The following is a 21,358-nucleotide window of genomic DNA, read 5'->3' on the forward strand; positions in this document are numbered from 1 at the left end:
AGAGCCTCAATAGCTGCCCCTGCCATTTTCCTCATGGCATTTTCTTTATGGCTTTGTCATGTACCTCACAAAAAAATTGCTGCTTATGCTGCCTGTCTGAAAAACTTCCGTAGTTGATCTTGAGTAAAAGGAACTTTTATTTCCCTGTTTCGAGTGGGCAAATGGTTTTGAGTGATGTGAGAAACACTTGAGTTTTCATGCTTGTGTTTACTGAGAGTCTCACTCCGCGTGGCAGCAGCATTCTTTTCATAGCGAGGCAGCACAAGTATTATACCTCATATTTGTTATTCAGGACCGTTCAAGTTTATCAGCACGAGTGCTCTGTGGCTTGTGATTGTTTTGGCGTGAGAAATACCATGGTCAAAACACTGTTTATTTTATAGGCTTCCACTAGGGGTTCTCTCGAGGTCAGAAGGTTGGAGAGATAAGGGCAGTAATTTTTGCTTGTATTTTCTTTGCCTCCCTCACCTGTTGACAAGCAGGTAACTAACTAAAATACCGTGAGAAAGATTGTGTGGAGATAGTATGCCTCTGATCCATATCACAATTGCTGATACTGTTTTCAAAGGTGTTTTATTATAAATAAGCTCACTTATTCCTTTTCCTCCCTCCCAGACGAATTCTCCAGAGCTAGGTCTTTGTCCCTGAAAGTGTTCACTCAGTGTGGATAAGCAAATATGGACAGATAACATGGCAGCAGAATTGAAGTACCCACAGTTGGAAAAAGAATGTAACTTCATTGCTGTGCCATCTTACAGTGATAAGACTTTATTTCACGCTGATAACATCTGCTATAAGTAGATACTGTTTTGACCAGTACCAAATTCAAGATCTAATGAATCCTTTTTCCTTGCCATATGTGTTCATGGAGAAGTACAGATATTCTTGAGGAGGAAGAGAAAGCAAGAAATAGGTAGGAGCAATGTCTGAAGACTGTGCTGAGCTAGTGTGAAGACCTGGACAACACAGAACAAGAGCAGGAAGTACAGGCTCCTCTTTTAACAAAACTTCTGGAAACATAAGTGTAAAAGGACTCTGTAGCAAGAAGAACCTGTTTCTCTATGAAGGGCAACACCTGTATGGAACATCACTCTATGGAACAGGTGGCGCAGCACGGAAGGGTTGCTCTGCTTGTTCTTTCTATTTTGTTTTCCAACTTTTGGCTCCTATCCCTTCTGTCCCCAGGATGTAACATGCCTGCTTCACAGTGCAGAACTGCAGGAAGAATACAGGCAGCACAAAGAGGAAAAACACTAGAGACTGAGAATTTGGCAGCCTGACACATCTTGAGGGTGATTATTTTGTTTGTTTGAAATACCAGCAGAAAGATGAAAGTTGCACAGAGTTCTATTATCAGTTTCAGCCTTAGCAGCAGCATAACCATGCAGATATCTTGAGGGAAGAGTCAAGGAATATGCTTAGTAGTTTGGGGTTCACTTTTCCCAAATTCCTGATCTCTTGTCACTCTAGTATCTTTATTTCTTTAAGATTTGAGTTGTATTTGATAGACCATTTTACAGAAGCTAAATACATAGACAAGACCCAACAGATATTCATTAATTTAAAAAAAAACCCAAAACATATGGAATACATCCATGGCAAAAACCTTGAGGTAGATTGTGAAGTAGGGAAAATTGCTACAAAGCTTTGATTATTTGTTTATAAAGAAAACAATATATGTCTTTACTTGGAATGTCATACATAATGAAAAAAATAGTAAAAGGCTAGTGATGTATGATCTCCCCCAACATTCACACCTTCCAGATGCTTATTTGTGCTTCTTCCTGTACCTTCCCTTTTGAAAATTGAGGAGGTAGAGCAAATGTTCTTGGAGAAAGCAGAAAACAAAATTAAGGGGAGAGGGAGGGATGAGGAAGTGTTGTGAATTGGAAGGAAATGGAGGGGTGTATTTCTAAGACTTAGCTGGCTTAATCATTAGAATAACTTTCTAAGGGTACTAATAGATATGCATCATTTGTTTTCTTCAAATGGCATTTGAATGCCTGTTTAAAAATGTGATTTGAACGCCTGTTTAAAAATGTGAATCACGAAACAGAGTAGAGATTCACTAAAGATCTTCAATCATGACATCAATGTCTCTTTGTGTAGGGTATTGGGTGGCAGAGTTGTGGAGGCCTTTTCAGATCGGAAGCACATTGGTCTGTTTCTCACTGTTTCTGTTTGTAACCAGAAATTCCAGAGCAGGCCGTCCTTAGTTTATCTAGCATTTGTCTACAGAGTGAACTTTCAGACTCCAGGGAGGTTTTTTCTGCTGCTTAGTTTACAAAAAAAACCCCAAAAAACAACCAACCAAACCATATTTCCCCCCCTCCCCCCCCCCAAAAAAAAAAAGAGAGGAAAATAAAAAGACTGAACATTTGGCTAAACACAGAGCAGTACAAAGTACAACCGTATTAGTGGCCACAAATCAACCAATGACTTAACTATATATTTATTTGTTGTTTTGACTTGTTAAGAATCTACTTTCGACTTAATCCTCCTTGGCAAAGAGCAATCACACAAAGAAATGTGGTTCCAGCAAATATACGCATCAGTAAACAGGATGGTGTTGTTTTCCAGGTAACTTCTGTAGGTCAGCATTAGTAAGTAAGCTTTCTTTTCAAACTGTATTTTGTTTCTTTAGCCTGCTTTTTCTTGTGTAACTTGTCTGACTTGCAAGGCTTTTGACTCTTAGTTGTAATCTCAAGCCGTAAGTATAAAGTCTGTGTCTTGAGAAAAAGATTAGGCATTTAAAAATCCTGTTATGTCACATGAAAATCATTTCAAAATGAAAATACAAATTTCTAGTGACTTACACAGACCCATGTATTGATAAACAATAAGAAATACAATGCTATCTGTTGCAGTTACAGTCACTTGTAGCAAAGACAACAAATCTTCCTTCATATTTTTGAGATATCTTTGCTTGGCATGTACCTGGCAGGTAAACATTGATAAGTATAACAACTGCATATGTGATATATTAATGTTACAGACTCACTGTGTCCATCAGGGTTTTTTTAGAAGGTTGTGCAATGAGGTTTTTTTCAAGGGCTGCTGAGGATACTGCAGGGCCTTTATAAATACACAGGACAAGGTTGACATAAGGGAAATGAAACTACTAAAAGCACATAAAACTTGGTAGGTATCATACTCTTAACTCCCCCCGTGGATACTGTAATTTCTCATGTCTAATAGAGAAGTAGTATCCGTGGATACTGCAGCCACTGGAATATGTTCATAATATGGCTTACTACAGTCAGTCTTTCCCACCTAAGGAAGGACTAAGACTAGTCTTTTCTTAAAATTATGATGTTAGTTGAGAACCAACTGCCAGACATGCAGAAGACTACTTGTTGTATTTGTTCTGAGCAGCAAAGTCGAATACCTGAAAAGACTCCCTTTAAAAATAGTGTTGATTCCATCACAAAATGGTCTGATTATGAATCTTTTCAGTTGTGTTGGTAGAATGCAACAAAAGCAGATACCAAGACAGATTTGTGGTGGTGTTTTCTTTTTTAAAACCATCACAGATGAAAGCAATTCGTGGCAACTGCAAAGTTCTGTGAGCAGAGTTCAGAAAAACTTCTACCGAGGAACATTTTTGTTGCTTTCTGTAAAAAGGTAACATTGCTTACTTTTGTTACATCTGTTCAATAAAAAGGTAAAAGATTAACATACAGAATTCTAAAGTAATAAAAATTTGTTGGCCTGCTGAAAGGGTGAAGGGTTGACCTCTGTCTTTAGCATCTCAGAGCAGTTTCGATGTCCTACCTCTGTGATAAAACATACGTTGAAATCTGTACAACAGTGCAAATGCATGTGCTTAGAACTAAGTTGACTAAGAATGTCCTTGGCTATCTTGAGTTGTAAAATAATACTGTTGTATTACTTCTCACAGATGTAAAGTGGAAGAGGTTCAGGAGACTTTCTCAGAGTCAGAACGGTCATGGCAGAGGCTCCAGAGCCTGTCAGAAATCTCCTGTTTCTCAGTTTGTTTTTAACAGTTAAATTAACTCCTGTTAAATAGTTAGAAATAGAATTCATGATATTTGATTATACTCAAAGATTTTTTTTTATGCATGCATGATGTTTCCTTTCAGTAATTACCACACTTTGCTATGACAATCCTATCTCCAAACTGACTTCACAAATTATATCAAAGAAGTGACTGGGGCCCAAGATGAAGAGTTATGCCTGTGTTAGAATTGTGGGAAATACATTAAGCAAAAAATTGTGGTTTACTTACCTGCATGATACTATTTCTCAAAGTTTTTGCGAAGTCTTTAAATGGTTACTGAATATTTTTTTTTTTGGTAATGTAACTTCTTAACATACATTAAGGTCCTTTTGATTTTTTTTTTTCCCCCAGAATGATGTGCTAAGACTTCCACTATTTGCCTACAGAGACTGTTCTACAATTTAGAAAAAAAAAATTGAAAGTTTTTTTTTTTTATACTAGCTTTCCATTTTTTCTCCTATAGCATTTAAATTGGGTAAATTGTGTTAGAGTAGGAAGGGGACCTGGAGGCTGGGTGTCAGAGTACAGAAGTGCTTGTTTGCAAACCTACCTTCGGAAGTAATTACCCAGTTATATCAACAATGTAATTTTTGTTTTGGGAATAATAATTATTTTTCTAATTAAAGTTGTGTTTTATGATTCCATCTTTCATTTGAAAGCATGGCCATGCAAATAAAAAATTGTTATGTTTGGTAAAAAGCTAGATAACTTGATCTCATGTTTATTCTTTAACTTTGATTTTTCATTTATTGGTGAAAACGCTGCACTGGTCTCTTAATTGCTCTCAGTGATTAAAAATATTGAGTTAACAGGGGACTTTCTAGCCTGTATCAACTAAATGAAAAATGCACATCTCTGTTCGGCTTAGGCACCCATCTTTCTCTTCAGAGCAATGGTATCTTTCTGTGAAATTAAAACAAGCATCATAGAAAGTGTCCGAGTTGGCAACATGCTCTGAGCTTCTATAGATGCTGTGTAGTAGTTACTGACAGAAGAAGTAAGTGTTTGATAAAAGAACTACGCTCATAAATGTATTTGATTGAATGAAACAGATTTATAAGCACAGTGCTATTACAAAACATAAACTTGGAACAAACCCAAGATCTTTTAAATCGAGATATTATTATTATTAATATTATTGTTATTATTGTTGTTACAATAACCTGGGAATAGTTATTTTGGTTTTGATATGATGCAGCTCTGATTTCTTCATGCACCATAGCAATACACTGGAATTTTCAGGAGGAAAAATACTTGTCTGAATAATTTTTAACTAGGTCCTACTGCATGGCCCTGCTTTGCAAACATCACATCTTATAAACTGAGTTAGGTCTAGCCCTTGATGCCCAGCTATCAACTGCACACAGATGCCCATGCAGGGGTCGAGGTACAGAGCATGTGAGGGAGCCTGTGAATTATTTTAAGAACAGACTTTCCAAGGCAGAAGTTGTAGTGTAGGAACACAACTAACTGAAAGCTAATAAGATGTAAGCGGCAAATGCTGTCTGGCTTTGAGCTAAAGAAAGAAATATCCCCATTTGGGGGCAGGTAGGACTGCTATGTGGCTGTTTGGGGGATTTTTTTTTTGGATGGTTAGGATTTTTTGAGAAGGTCTTGTGTTGTTGTGGTAGCTACTTACTAATTCAGAACAGAGCTATCTGGTCAGTCTAAGGAACCAAACCTGATAAGAAGAGCTGGACATCTTGCTAATTTTTGTTTAATGAATTTGGAGCCTAGTTAAGATTGCAGATAGCTCAAGCACAGGGGTTGAATGCATTCACAACATCTGTTTCTGAGCACCATGGTAGCAGGATACAAAGTAGTGTTTTTCAAACTGCACTAAATTGAGAAGCAGATAGCTTTGCTGTGAGTTGAGTTTTAGTGTACATAAAACATCTTCTACCAACAAGAAAGTTAACAGTTAAACCAGGGACTGTGAGGGTAAATTGAGCAAAAAAATTGTCATGTTATTTAAATCTTCTTTATTGCCCTGAATCGAAGCACAGAGCAGATTTAAAACTGTGTGTGTGCTCCTTGCTTTAGAATGGCTTATTTTTTTATGTTACAGTGGCCTCACATTTGTAGCAAAGGTAGCACTGAAAGCTGCAGCACTGAGATTTTTGGTAGGAAAGCTCAGTGTGTACCTTCTCTTTCCTGTCTGCTAGTTGGATTGAGGCTGGAACCTGAAAGTAACTCTCCATATAATTCTTTATGTCTTCTGGTGTACTTACCCCCACCCCTCCTCCAGGCTTGTGCCATTAGGAGCAAAAAATACTGTTCTGATTAATTTTTACCTAGGTTGTGTTGAGTAGCTGAGTCTGGCATGACTCTGCTTTGAAAATGTCATGTTCTGCCTCCAGTGAATAGAATTGCTGTTGTGTGACATGAGCTTAATCTAGAATGTATTAGGAGAAGAATAGGAAGGGTGTTTCTAGTGCAAAATATGTCTAAGAACAAACAAAAAGCATTTTTAAGGAAGAGATCTAGCATCAGATGCATGAGTGCATCAAAGCCAGCTGGCTGAAGCACTTCTGCAGTCGGAATAAATGAGTAAATGTGATGCGGGTGAATCAGACTTTGTTACTGGGGAGAAAAATAAAACCTCAGTAATCTAAGTGTCCGTCTGTTTTCTCCTCCAGCTTTTGAAGAAGTTGTCAGCTATCTGCACTGAGGGTGATTGCAGATGTGCATAGCATTAGTGAGGCTGTACCTGGGGGTTGGAAAGCTGAGTGAGGGTCCCTGGCCCAGGGCTTGCCTCCCGGGGGTCAGGCTGGTCTGCAGGCAGCAACCTGTGTGCCCACTGGCTGCACACACCCACCTTCTTGGACCCTTGGCCAAGAAGCTGCTCTGGATCTTGCCAGTTTACCTGTTCATCTAGTTATCTTCCCTTGCTGTCATATAACCCAAATCTTAGGGAAACCAAATTATTCCATGTCACAGAAAACTTTCAAACTAAGGGCGAAATAGACACAACCAAGAGAATTGGTATCTTGAGGGCGGACAAGAGACCACCTGCCAAATCCAGATGTATCCTTAAAAGTATCTCTGGCTGTGTCCCGAGGAACAAAACCTCAGAAAGTGGCCAGGTGTATTGTCTCAGTCCTCGATTGCTTATTAATAAAATACATAGAAAATACTTCCTTTGCGTCACAAAGAACAGAATTACGATTACATTTTGAAGTAGCTGTTGTTAATATCACTAGAAGTTCATGGTGGAGTTCAAATAGTGTCATCCTGTGGTTATTTGGTTTCAGAGTACACTTTTCACATTGCCTGCTTGCTTCCTTATAGCGAGACACTGATTAAGAATTGAGGCACGTTAAGTTTTGCTTTCATGTTTAGTAGCCCAAGTATTGCAAGTTGATTATGATTTTGTCAGCAGCTTTGAGTTTGGGGAGCTGAAATAAACCTATTAACATTTAAAGGTATGAACAAGCTAGCCTAAAGCTTGTTGGAAAAATAACTTGTAGCCTTGACACACCTTTATTGTAGGTTTTCCCACTCACTGGATACCTAACAGTGCAGGTAAGCCATAGCACCTCTGTATATGTGGGTGTTTCCTGTGGAAGCCAAACCATTTGAGGTTTACAGGGGTTTTACATTGGCCATAAAACTCCAAGTGAGTTTTACTCTGCGACCGAGATGTGTCCCTCAGGGTGTTTTCCAAATAGACATTTTCAGCAGTAATGGCATTGAACTTTTTGTGGGTACACAGGGAACATGATTCAGCATTCTTTGGCAGGAGAGGCAGGTCACTTCTGAGGAGACAATTTAGCTTCTTTTGTGTTCAGGTCTCAGAACAGCACTAACTGTTCCGCTGAGAATACACACTTTGTCAAAATGTTTCTGGAACATTTTGAAACTCCCTTTTTTTGTACGGCACTTTGTTTCTTAACTAGGTCAGTAATATTGGTATCTTCATTGAAATTGCATTTAAGTGTTGGAAATCTGTGCACCACGTATTTTTATTTTAAGATGACTGTATGTACTTAGCTGTTTTTCTGCACATGTAGGAAAGACAGCATAGTGTCTTTTGGTTTTAAAATTGCACATCTCTACCTTATTTAAATTTTAATAACTTATAATTAAACTTTATCAAATAAAGTTTTCTTGTTGTCTAGTGTATAAAATGACGTGTTGCAGGTGAATTAAGAGAAGTCATGGTTATAATGTTAGCTAAAAATGTTTCGTTAGTGATTAAATGAGGATCAAATTATAATTAATCTGATTAAATGATGATCAAATTATAATTAATCAGTGGTTGATTGCAAATTAAATGGTAATCAATTAAGCAGTAATTGAATGGGAACTAAGCAGTGATTTAACCCAGTTTTCAGGAAGGGTGAGAAGGAAGACCCTGATAACTACAGGCCTGTCAGTCTCACTTCAGTATCTGGTGTGGGAGAAACTGGAAAACACCTGAAGGACAACGGAGTCATCAGTCACAGGCAGCATGAGTTCGTGAGGGGAAAGATCTGTTTGACAAACTGGATTTCCTTTTAGAACAAAGTAGCCCACCCCGCTGACCAAGAGAAGCCATTTTGGATTTCAATAAAGCTTTTGTCACTGTCTCACAGGATCCTTCTGGCCAAAATGTCCAGCCCACAGCTGGATAAACACACCATGTGATGGGTGAGCAATTGGCTCACGGGTCGGGCACAGAGGGCAATAGTGACTGGGGTGACATCAGACTGGAGACCTGTCACTAGTGGGGTCCCACAGAGCTCCATCCTCAGCCCTGTGCTCTTTGATCTTTTTATAAGGGGTCTGGATGCAGATATTGAGTCAGTTGCATTACATTAAATAAGTTTACCAATTACACTAAATGAGGAGGAGCTGTGGACTCCCTTGAGCATGGAGGGGCCTTACAGAGAGATTTGGTTAGACTAGAGGGATGGGAAATCACCAGGAGTATGGAGTTTAACAAGAACAAGTGTCAGATTTTGCATCTGGGTCGAGGTATTGCTGCTTGAACATACAAACTGGGGGCCAAGAGTCTGAAAAGCAGCCACTCAGAAAGAGAGTTGGGAAGAGATCTGTCATTTGGGTTGATGGCAAGTCAAACATTATTTAACAGTGTGTCCTGGCAGCCAGGAGGGCCAGCTGTGTCCTGGGGTGCATTAGGAACAGCAACTGACAGCTGGGTGAGGGAGGTGATTGTCCTGCTCTGCTGTGCACTGGTGCAGGCTCTGCTCAAGGGATGTGTGCCATTTTGAGCCCCACTGTTTAAGAAGGATATAAAGCTGTTGCAGAGGGAAGGGTGACCAAAGCAGTGGAAGGTCTCGAGGGCAATACTTCTGAAGAGAGGCCGAGGTCACTGGGTTTGTTCCGCTTGGAGGAGAGAAGGCTGATGAGTAACCCCACCACAGCCAGCTCAGCGTGGCACAGTTTGGTCCTGGTAAAGGCATGGCCAAGATTCTGTAGTCCTTGTGAAGATACAGCCTGGGACAGGTTTGCACAGCGGGGCTGACTTCAGTCAGACCTTCTTGTCGGTGATGCCTGAACCAAAGCGCTCCTCACTCAGAGTATGTGCATCCGTCATGGGCTTGCCAAGCAACAAACTTGATCTGCACTTCCAACCAAAAAAATTAATAAGCAAATATCTGTCACAAAATGAAGGTCAGCAAGGATTTTCGAGACTTTGTTTGCAGTTACATTTTTTTCATGCTCTGATTGTGGGGGTAAACATTTTATCAGTGTACGCAGCAAGAGCTTTCTGTGGTCAAGTACTCATTTCAAAGAGTAAATTAGATACTCAAATTCAGCTGAATATTAAGGATCATTTGCAGTGACTCAGCTTGGGAGAGGGACAAGCAAAGAGCAATAGTTCCTCTTAATTAATGTGCAGTATCTGAATCAAGCTGCAGTTCAAAGGTTATTTCATCTATGATAAACAAATCTGTATAGGTACTGGTGTTAATGCTACTAGTGAGCTATGACTATGTGTGCATGTGTAATGCCTTGGTGCAAGCAACTATGGAGAGAAAAAAATCTGAAGAGTTTCTTCATTTTTCTCCCCTCTCTGAGTTTCATTCTGTTTTGAAAAATGAGTGTTCCTTTCAACAAAAAAGAAAACGTGCTGTTGACTTGGAAAACTTAATTTCATACTGTGACTGCAACTCTAACATATGAACTTCTTCTTTACCAGCTGACCCTAGTTCTCCTTAATAGAGCCTGGTTGTCTGAGGTTTGTAAAGGTAAAAGATTGTTAGCTTTCTGGTTGTTTACATACTTGCATGATAGCCTTGGCCATGGGAATGAAATACTTTATGATTGCTGCAGTTACTAATTACAGGTTGTGTGTGTGTGGCTTCATATGGATATGTGCATGCACATGCAGTCGTGGTGTTTGGTAGGTTTCTTATGTGTAAAAGTGTCTAAGAAGGGTTATCTGTTCTGTGGAAGTCTAAAAGCTCTCTTGTGTGTACTTGTTAGTAGTTGTATTTCAGTTCATTATTTTTTTTGCAATTGTTTAAGTGTTACAGAATCAAGACACTCTTCTATGCTTTATGGCATATTTAAATTATGGTACAGGAACCAAATTTCCTTGTTGCTATGGTTATGTCTAGATTTTCCATTCCCTTAAGTGACTTAAGAAATGTCTAAAGGCAGGGGAAGAGAACCATTTCTTGCTGTATGCTGCTAGACAAAGGTGAAACCTGACCCTCCTGTCCAGGTGTCACTTTGTGCTGCATGGTACACAGTGCTGTGCTGCCAGATCTCAGGCTATTGATGGACGACTAAGAATAAGCCAGGCAATTTATCAGGTTGGTTTTTGGTTGGTTTTTTTTTTTTTTTTTTCTCTCCACGTGGTCTGGTTAGAAAGCACACATAATGCTACAGTAAGCATTTTTACATGTATGCAGATCCCTGACTAGAGCATTCTTTTTGAGACGTGCTTTGTCAGTCTGTCTACTGGTGCAGCTCCCCAAGCTCAAGTTTAGAGCAAAATCCAAACAGGCCTAATTATCACTTACCACCTCTCACCAGTTCTAAAATTTCTGTGGTTTCTGGCTCTGCCATATGCCCCAGTAACATCCTGCTTTTCCTACCTGACTTGGGTGGTATTGCATGTGCTTCTGCTCCATTTTCTGTCCGAAGATGGACTTCCTGTAAGATAAACCAAATGCTTAATATACTGCTCTGAAGTGTCTAGTCAGGAAAAACTGATACCACTCCAGACCAGCTGTAGCCTAATTTAGACTTATGTATGTGTGGTTCTTGTGTGAGTGCTCTTCAAATGAGCAACCAGTAAGGGCAGTAGAAGTTGAAGCCAACTTCTGTCACCTGTATTAAGCTGCAGAGTGGTCATCTAATGTGATTTCTGAAAGTACAGTCCAGTGGACAGTAACAATAGACTGTACTGCTTCCTGGGAACTGATACTCATGAGAAAATGGGCTGCATGAACTAATAGGTCTCTGCCTACAGCTTCTGTGACTACACGCTCTAAAAGACCCGAGTTCCACTTCTTCTCTACATTGATCCAAAGTGTCTTTGAAAATGTAATTTGTCTTAACTTTTAAGTTCCTTTAAGCAATCTCCCATGTGCCTACATGCAGGTGCACGTGCAGAGTTCAAATCATCTAAAGCAGCTAATAATAGAGAAATTATAAAAGGGCTAGAGAATAAATATATATAAATAGTAAGGCTATTAAAAAAGCAGATTAAAAAAGTACACAGTTCTGTCGCACCCCGAACAAAAAGCTGTTGCTGTTTTTGTTGCTTGCAAGCTGTGGAACTGAAAGCTAAAGCAGAGACGTGCTGCTTGAGCTGATGCACTCTTCCTATTTGGAACATTGCATTGCCCTGTGCCAAGAGCAGCTTGAACAGAGATGTTTCATCTGGCTTTCCAAACAGGGGCGTGTGAACCCTTAGATAGTGGTGCTGGGTGACTGAGTGAACATAGTGTCACAAAATGTGATGCTGTTTTTGCTTACTGCAATTGGTCTCATAATTTGAGACCTTGAGTGGGAGGGGACGAAGTGATGTCCAGGTATTAGATAAATTACTTGTTAGTAGAATTGCCTCGTTAAGGTTTAAGGCCTGACATGGCTCCATGATCTCAGACTTGGGGAGAAGTTAATGAAGACTGGGGAGAAGGATGTGCTACTGATAGTAGACAAAAACAATGCAGAATTCATAGGCCACAAGGACTTCTGGCAGAGCTCTAAAGATAAGGAAGAAACTAACAAAGCTAACTCAGCAACTGTGCTGAAATCAGCTCCAGCTGAATAAAAGGTAATTCTGGCAGAGGGAGATTGTGACCACTGACTCATGGCCCACTGACTCAAGAAACCCACTGACTCAAAAGAGGACGACTGAGCATGCAGACTAATTAGCATGAGAAGTGAGAAAATCATTTAAGCAGTAGAAGATATAGTACTAATTAATAAGAGAACTATGTAATTTGTAGCCAGTGAATTCATTGTAGCCAGTGAATCACTTGTAGCCAGTGATTTATTTGTTTGTTAAAATGTATAAATAGTGTAAGGTTTTGATGACTTGGGAGACAGCCTTTTGTGGGTTACCCATCAGCTCCCTACTTTGTGCAAAATGGAACAAAGAAATAGAAACACCTTGCCTCGGGTGTGTAAATTGGTGCTGCACACCAGCCTGCCTTCAGGACAGCAGAAGTGACAGCAATAATTTGCTGAAGTGCCTTAAAATGTCTTCAGATGCAATGTCAGACTTGTGTTGCAAGGCTGTTTTACCATAGATGGTTAAAATCTGCAGTAGTGGTGTGCTATGGTGATTGATTTTTTTTGACATGAAACACTTACTGTACTGGTGAGAGTTTGCCTCTCTGAATTGCTTGCAGTTTTAATGACCTTTTCTCCTCTTGTTCACACTTACTCCTTTCCTCTATCCTGAATCTTTGTTGAAAATTGCTTTGATGTATTTGTTTCCTGTGAAAAAAAGAATATTATAAAGGCTGTGAATAATGCTTTTTATCTATTGTCATATTAAAAAAAGGTAGGAGTCCCTATCTTGTGTGATCTGCATGCAGTTTGTCATGAGCATGACAATTCCCTTCCTTTTAATGCTACTCTGTTTTTAAAATTATGGTCTCTCTGGATGAAAATATTGTGGGTTCCCAATCATTACTTTAGAATAGTAACTGGGTGTTCTTCAGGGAGATTTGAGGTTTGTTTTGGGTTTTTTTCTTTCCATTCTTTATGGAAATGGTACCTTGTTGACAGCCTGCCTTGAACCTTTACTTTGCCCTGGGAATTTTTTCCTCTCTGACTGATATTACCAGTTAGAATTAGCAAGGAGGCTAGCTGAGAAAAGCATTCTTTTGTGTTACCCTCAATAGGGATTGCCACTTAAGAAGAAAATGTTATTGACCAATTAAAACTTCGACTAACGGGAATTTATTTTTTTTTTTTAAATATAATATGGTATCAGTGACCTGATAGGAAAAGCCTAGTATTTCTCCTTACAAACTTACTGTGGTTTCCTTCCTGTATCTTTTGCTGCACTCCCATGTATTAGCCTAGGTGGGTACATTTTTTTGCAGGGAAACTTGTGATGGCTTCCTAAAAATTGAAAACACAAAAGCTGGAGGTGTTCTGGTTCCAGTGAAAGATGAGATTGTTTGTCAAGCCAGACTCCGTTCTATTACCGACAACAACATTTAAAAAAAATAAATCAACCCATCTATCTCTTTATGTATTCCATAATAGTGCCTGTATCCTATTCCCTCATTTTCATCACTCTTTCAAACTTTTAACTCAGAAGAAAAGTACTGTAGTCATTTATGTAGTAGTTAATTTGTGTTGAGCTTGATTTGAAGTACAACCTTGTTTCTGTGTTGAAAATATACTAATGCAAACCATTTCAGTATAAATAGGGACAAAAAATAAGAACTGATTCCAAATGACCAGTAATCCCAAAATAAAACCCTGTAATAAAATCTTATAAATGGCTTTACTCATAATGTGCAGAACTATATTATAAAGACGTGGATAAAATAACCTCTTCACAGAGTCAGGACCAATGTGTTCAGGACTTGAAAACTTACAAGAAAGTCTAACTCAAATGTTGAAGAAGTTTCTTAGATGTCCTTAAACTAAACCCTAAAGCACTTGGCTGGGGGTTGGGACAGAATCGATATGGGAAAATTAAGAGGAAATGAAGAAGGGATTTCAGCCTTATTTGGCCTGTGTTGATGGTGAATGTTGTCCCTCTTTTGTCTGGCAAGAGTTACTTGCAGCTCAGGTTTCTCAGGACCTGAAAGTGCAAAAGATAATTGGTGCATTAATGTGAGTGCCCGAGTCCCCAGAAGTGCCTGTTCTGGTAGCAGTGAAGGGAGGAAGAGTGTTTCTGTAAGTGCAGTGCCCCGGTGAGGAGATAGTTTCTGATACAGAATTCATGCTTGAAGGCAGCTTTCCCCATAGGTTGTGTTTGTTTAAAACCTCTTGCTTCTTGTAAGTTGTTTTATTTAAAAACGTGAGACTGGCAAGGGAATAAACACTTCTCACTTCCTTTGAGAGCTGGAGATCATCCTCCAGTTGCTACAGCTGTAAGTGTACGGAAGTGTGCACCACTGCAACCCCTCTGTTGGTTTGGACACACCTTAATCCTCTTTCCTCCTCACTTCTGGCTGCCACTTGACTTTGTGTAGTCATCATCAAGAGGAAAATGTGTGGCTACAACAGAGGTTTAAAGTGAAAAAAGCATGAAGTCTTAAAAATACGCTCAGAAATGATAGTTTTTCTACTTACAGCTTGCAGGATTGAAACTAATTGTAGCTTTTTAAAACCTTTAGGGCAAAAAAAACCCCAGTGGAGAGCAACCATGTATTTTAGTGAATTAATCTCCAATAAGAAGAATATTAAGAATAACTGTAAATTTCTTTCTGATAAAGTACTTGAAACTAAAATGCTAGTAGGTCTGATTGTGACTGTGCATACATGTGCACATTATCATGTACATGTCATCATGTTGTGTCATGACATGGCATACTTAGTTATGATTTTTTGTTCACAGTTTGGGGTTTTGGGTTTTTGTTTTTCTTTTTTTTTTTTTTACCTTTCCCCCCCCCTCTTCTCCTTAGCAGTAGTCTGAGCTTTGAAGCAAATCTAGCTAAATTCAGACACTAACACCTGCTGTCATTTTTTTTCTCTCTTCCTGTGGTTTTATTTGCTTCAAGTAATTGTCAAAGAGTGTTGTTGCTGCACTTCCTGTTTGAAGCCGCAGTGAACAGTGTGCAGTCAGAGGACATAGAGGGTTCACCCTTAAAAGGAACTATATAGATGCTTTTTAAAAAAAAACAGCAGCTGTTCTTAAGCTATATAATTAATAAGTAGCTTTATTTTAACTGACCCTCCACTGCATACAGCATATTCCTGTATGGATCAGCTAAGGTAAATGCTGCCTAACCTGCTTTTTATCAGTAAACATAAAGAGCTTGGGGGGAAAATTGATTTCTTTGTTTACCTTTCCTGCTCTGTATATTTCCCACAGAGAAGTTAATACTGCTTTAGTAAGAAAAATGGGTGAAACTGTAACAGAATGTGCTCTGCCCCAACTATTCGTTAATGCTGTGTTTGCACTTGCTGCCTTTATGACTGGTACTTTACAGTCAGCCATAGTTTTGGGTTTTGCAGTGAACCAGTCACCGTGGAATAAACCTTAGAGTAATGAAAATTACCTTACTGGTTTTCACTCTAAATATTAAACAATGTATTATTTTTTAGTATCTTAATTTCTCCAAGCTACTTAGAATGTCTGTAAATGGTATGAGACTGAAATAATAAATAAGGTATAAAAGCCTTAAGATGCTGAACAAAGTTGTTCAGCATGATAGTCCTGCGTGTTCTTGCAATGTGAATCACACACTCTAAAATAAATTGCACTCAGAGTTCAGAAGGTTTACGTGGGAAAAGCAAATAGGTGTTTCACCACTCATCACTTGATAAACTTACCAGTTCAGACAGAGTAAGTGCCTTATCTTTTCCACATGAGCTCTACAGTGTTCTGCAGCTCTGAGCACCATAAACTGTGTAAAGAGCAAACACAAAGGGTGGCAGAGCTGTGGTCATGAACTGTGTTCTTCAGCCTCTGATCTTTAAGGTCCCTTCCAGCCCAGACCATTCTGTGGTTCTATGATTCAAATCTTAATCCTATGACAAAGCAGGGAAGTAGCTGTAAAATATCACACGGGTTTTGGGACCTCATAAACTGCAGCCAGGTTTGAGGTGCAGTTCAGGCTTTGGAGGAACACTTTCCCACGAGATTGCTGGTGTGCTGATGCTACGTAATTGCCTGACTAGTAGCTGTAGGTCAGTGTGGTGCTTTTTATTTTCTTTCTTTATAACCAATAATTTGGAAAAGAACAGCAGAATTTTCCTGTTTCAACTTGTTCTTTAAACAGGAAACTAGCAGTGTAAGACAAGTTCCTAATATGTCACCACTGACATCGCAGCGCAGATACGCCTTTTTCTTTTCAGATTAATTGTTTTTCTTTCCTTTTCAGTGCAGCAGATTTATACCTTATATTTTATAATCATTTTGCCACTGTAAAAAAAAAATCATGTTTAACAGGCCAGGGTGGAGTACAAAATTCTGGAGCTCTAACAAATCCTGCTAAGTGTTTGTTTGCCTTTTAAGAGGTGCTTTTAATGTTAGTTTTCTCCAGACTTAGTGATATGTCAACCATGTTTTTTTTAATTAAAAGACAGCAGATTGAAAAAATGTTGTCCAAATGTTGAAATCCTGAAAAAGAATCATGAAACTAAAGGCAAATATAGCACCATACCAGGCAATAGAAGATAAAATATATTTTTAAGAATGAACATGTTATCAGAGACTATTATTCACAATCTCTAGGTTGGCTTTGTTATTCAGCAGCTTTTAATCTAAAGTGAGGAGTCATTCCTGTGCTTCAGAACAACTTGGAGCCTATCTTCTCAGAAGTAAACCAACCACATTTTAAGAAGGCATAAGCTGTACAGTTACTGAACTAGAATTGTCAAACGTTACACGCTAACAGGAGTTAACCGTGTTTGAATTCTGATTTTGTTACATACTGAATGAAATTTAGAAAAGAAATTTGTGTAGCATGCAAATGCCAGTACTGCAGAGAACAACAGAGTATTTTCTTGTCAAGGTTTCCTTTGTTAGTCCAGGTCTTGCTGTTTAAAATTCATCATGTTTTCAGTCGTATAGAGAGCTGATGAAGGTGGTATCAAAGTGGAACTGCTCTGACACAGAATGTGTGTGTATATTTATATATATGTGTGTGTGTGTATGTAGTTTTATGCATCCCATGGAGTCTCCAAACCACTTCATACTGTGAGGAATTGCACTGAAGTAATGATACATAGCTATGCAAATGTTTGTACGAGTGAAGACACAGTCGTATATAGAATTATTAAGGAGTATGGATGTAAAAACTTCAGAGTACTTGTTATCTTGCTTTCTCTTAAAGTCAAGTTTATGATAAATTTCAAGATAAATGAAATCTCACAGGAATTTTTATTGCGCTCCTACTGAAAGAAACTGGAATGGAGAGTTATCAATAAACAGTATTTTAGCAAAGGAATGGTTGGAATCTGGAGCCTCATTTGTTCCACTGGAGGAATTTTAGAGCTTTTAGGAAACAATTTCAAACTCTACGATGTCCTGTTTTGAAATCAGTTGTACGTGAAACATAGGGTAGAAGAGAGTGGAAGGAGAATACATTGTGTAGACCAAGTCCAGCCACTTTGCAAATTTTTCGTGTACATAAATTTTATTTGTTTCCTCAACATTTAGGAAAGCATCCCTTGGATTGACAATTGTGTGACAGGGTTGAGGTTATATGCTATTTAAACCTCACACTGTGAATGGACTGAGTAACTTTTCCATTGAGAAATATGATGTCAAGAGGCACATTTCCCTAAGAAGTTTAAAGGGGTGTGTGGGCAAATTATCACTTTCTGAAATGACATTTGAAAGTTAAAAACCAATCAAAACCAAGATGACTGCCAAAAGATTGGATGCCAGTTCTTACTATCACTTCATCTAACCAAAGCTGGAATGTAGGCCTCATGTGGATTTTATGGTATATGCCATTTTTGGTAGTCACTGCAGAAATAAGCACATGACTTCAGTCTGTGATTCAGGATATTACCAACAAATTGGTGCCGTGGGTGGCTGGCTGGGAGCTTGAGGTTCTGTATATTCTCTCTTTTTGATGTAATGTACTTCTCTTTTCAGGTTCACATAACGCTAGGGACCAAAGAAGCATACATAACATTTCTGTGGTGCTGGAATCAACCTTCTGAAAGAAGACTAAAATAACCTTTTGCCTTCAAGTTGTTTGTCCTGGGACTGACTTGTCTTTGGAGAAAGAGCTCAACAGAAAAAAAAGATTTTCACATTGGAGCCATTATAAATAAACCTGTTTGAAGAATTTGCTATCTGCAGACAGGCTTAGGAAGGTTGAGTCCTGCATTTCATCTGCATTCCCACTTCAGACTGTAAACAATGAGTGAGTTTTGGTTGTGTTTCAACTGCTGTATTGCAGAACAGCCTCAGCCTGTAAGTATGATATTGGCACTGCTTTGTTTTAATATAATTAACTACATTGTTCACATTTTCTGGTGTTCTTATGGCTTTTTAATTTAGTGCTGTTTGGCCAAGCTTGGTGAGAATTAATTAACATCCTGCCTTGCTGGGGACAGAAAAAAGTCTGTTCCAAACTACTGTTGTACTCCTATTTTCCTGTCCTTAAGATCAGATCTATCCTTGAAAAGAGCTTGTATTTGTTTGAATTGAAGAGGAGGAGAAGAGAAGGGTGATGAGGGTGTAAACTGTCATCCTAGAGTAAATAACTTTTTAGTGGAAATCTGTAAATGTCCTGACTTCTATATGGCTGAAGGCCCACCTATGGGTGTGGCTAGATTATGATAGGAGAAGGAATCTGTTAAAAAGTTCAAAGTGAAATTCAGTCCTCCACTGCCTTAATTTAATCAAGGATTTCAGCTTTAATAGTTCTTGTTAATTTTTAGAGTGAATCTTTAAAGAGTGAAGGGATGCACTCGTATTGTAAATACTTTTTCTTTTTAAGTGGAATTTGAAATGGTGGTTGTGTGAAAAACTACATAGTGAACAGTTGGATGAAAGAACATTTCAAAGCACGTGTAAGGAAAACAGAAAAATTCTTGGGAAATGTACTTGGGTTTCATGTACTCTAAGTACCTTTAGAGTATGTTTCTGAGTTCAGTGCTGTTGGGAGAAAGTCTGCCTGCATGAAGGTAAAATTAACCAGAATTTAGAATTGTGAGAAAAATCCTTCTATGGTGGCATTCAAATCAAGTTAATGAATGTACAGAAATGACAGTGATCTTACCATTATGTGAAAAAAAGCCCAGTTACTACTAAAGGATGTGCTGGTATTACAGTGACCAGGAGAATCCCAGAGTGAGTAAACTCACGTTAATATGCTCAGATGTTAATATTTGGCTTTGGGGAAGCCAAGGGATTGAGGGGGGAAAAAAAATATCTCACATTAGGGGTTGTCATTGCACAAAACCTGAATGCCAGACTGGATGGCATGCAAATATTAAAGTATGACCATTACCATTTTGAACTAATAAGTGTAACTTCATCACAATCCTAGTGAAGCAGAGCTGTGGGAGATGAACTGTGAGAGACCAACATGGGAAGCTGAGATCCTCTCCTGTTGCTTGTATACCATGCAATCCTTTAAAATGCTAGCTGCATCCATAGGTAGCCAAAGTTATTTGCCTTGATTTCTGAACATATATTTGAATAAGATATGACAGTTCAAAATGTTTCAGGTAGAAAAACTGAATATTCTCTTTGGTTTTGAGAACCTCAAGGCTCAGTTCCTTACAGAGTCTTGACTCAAGCTTCACAATACGTTTAAGTTACTGCCCAAGAAATGCACATACATTAATATAGCACATGGAGATCTGTGGGTCATGACTCATGGAGCGGGTGGGAAATTTACTTCAAAAGTGGAGAAAAGGGAAGCAACCCATTTTTTTTGTTTCTGCTGATATAGTGGTGTGCATTTGCTTGATAATTAAAACCATCCTTGTGTTTAAGATACAAATAGCACATTGCTGAGCATTGACCTAGTTTCTGAAATCTGCCTTTCAAATGCTATAGGAGACTTGCTTGTTATGAAGTGCCAAAATTCTTAAGGATGCATCTCAGAAAAAAATGGAATGTGTGCACTTTGTGGCATGCTTGACCAAAGGCATTTAATTGTCCTTTCCCCTGTTGTGTTGTGTTGTACAGCCATTGTTCTGCCATACACTGTTGCACTAAGAGGGGTGTTTAATCAGACAGGTGTACCTCTGAGCAAGTACAGGAACGTTTTCTGTCTCTGATGTGTAGCAAAGCAGGTACTGTAAATGTGAGGCAAACTGAAAAATGAGACAAGTGGTGAGGAAGCAGTGTTTCCCCTGTCTCTGCAGGTGCCGTGTAATTGCATGTTTGGGAGACTTACATGCTGAAAAACCTGCTCATTTTTAGCCCAAAATACTGTTACTTATTGCCCTATTGTATCATAAGCTAAGTGAAACATGCAAACTTGCAGAAAAGTTACCTGTCATTCCCCTGCTCTGCACTCAGCCTGTCAGTTGAGTCCAGCTGCTAAGGAGAAATGCCTAATCTGCCCAGTTTCATCCTTTTCCTGTGCCTTCTTTCATTTTAACTCCTGCATCTCAACTTCTTCATGGCCTGCCTAACAGTGTCCCAGCTGAACTTTCGTGGTCAGCCATTGCATGTTTAAGTGTACTTCTTCTGCAGGTGGACTAATATGGTCTTGTAGCAAGACCAGCAACCACCAGCCTCTCAAAATAGACCTTGAAAGCAGGAAGTTAACTTGCTGCTTGTTCTGATCAATGTTCAAAATGTTTCTTCTGTTTTTAAACTTATATTTGTCGTAGAATCATCCATAGGGGTTGGAAGGGACTTCCGAGATCATCAAGTCCAACCCTTGATCCAACCCTGCCGTGGTTCCCAGACTATGGCACTGATGCCACATCCAGTCTTATCTTAAACACCTCCAGGGATGGAGAATCCACCACTTCCCTGGGCAGCCCATTCCAATGTCTGATCACCCTTTCTGTAATGAATTTCTTCCTAATATCCTGAGTCTGAAGTTACCCACAAGGATCATCAAGTCCAACTCTTAGCCCTGCACAGGACAGCCCCAAGAACCACACCATGGTGCCTGAGAGCATTGCCCAAATGCCTCTTGAGTTGTGTCAGGCTTGGTGCTGTGACCCTGGGAAGCCTGTTACAGTGCCCAACCACCCTCTGGGTGAAAAACCTTTTCCTAATATCCAGCCCATGCAGCTGCTGACACAGCT

General features: G+C 39.1%; 1 protein-coding gene across 6 annotated transcripts in view; it reads left to right on the forward strand.

Annotated features, from left to right (window-relative positions):
- CDC42SE2 (CDC42 small effector 2) overlaps nucleotides 1-21,358 on the forward strand; it is an 87,352-nt gene that overhangs the window by 35,372 nt on the left and 30,622 nt on the right. For all 6 annotated transcript variants that reach the window (XM_064641537.1, XM_064641540.1, XM_064641538.1 and 3 more), the window contains one exon: nucleotides 18,228-18,551. In XM_064641537.1, the coding sequence (XP_064497607.1) occupies nucleotides 18,498-18,551 (54 nt within the window). In that variant the 5' untranslated portion in view covers nucleotides 18,228-18,497. The remainder of the gene's footprint in view (nucleotides 1-18,227; nucleotides 18,552-21,358) is intronic.

This window comes from Pseudopipra pipra, chromosome Z (genome assembly GCF_036250125.1).
Source record: "Pseudopipra pipra isolate bDixPip1 chromosome Z, bDixPip1.hap1, whole genome shotgun sequence".
NCBI lineage: Eukaryota > Metazoa > Chordata > Aves > Passeriformes > Pipridae > Pseudopipra > Pseudopipra pipra.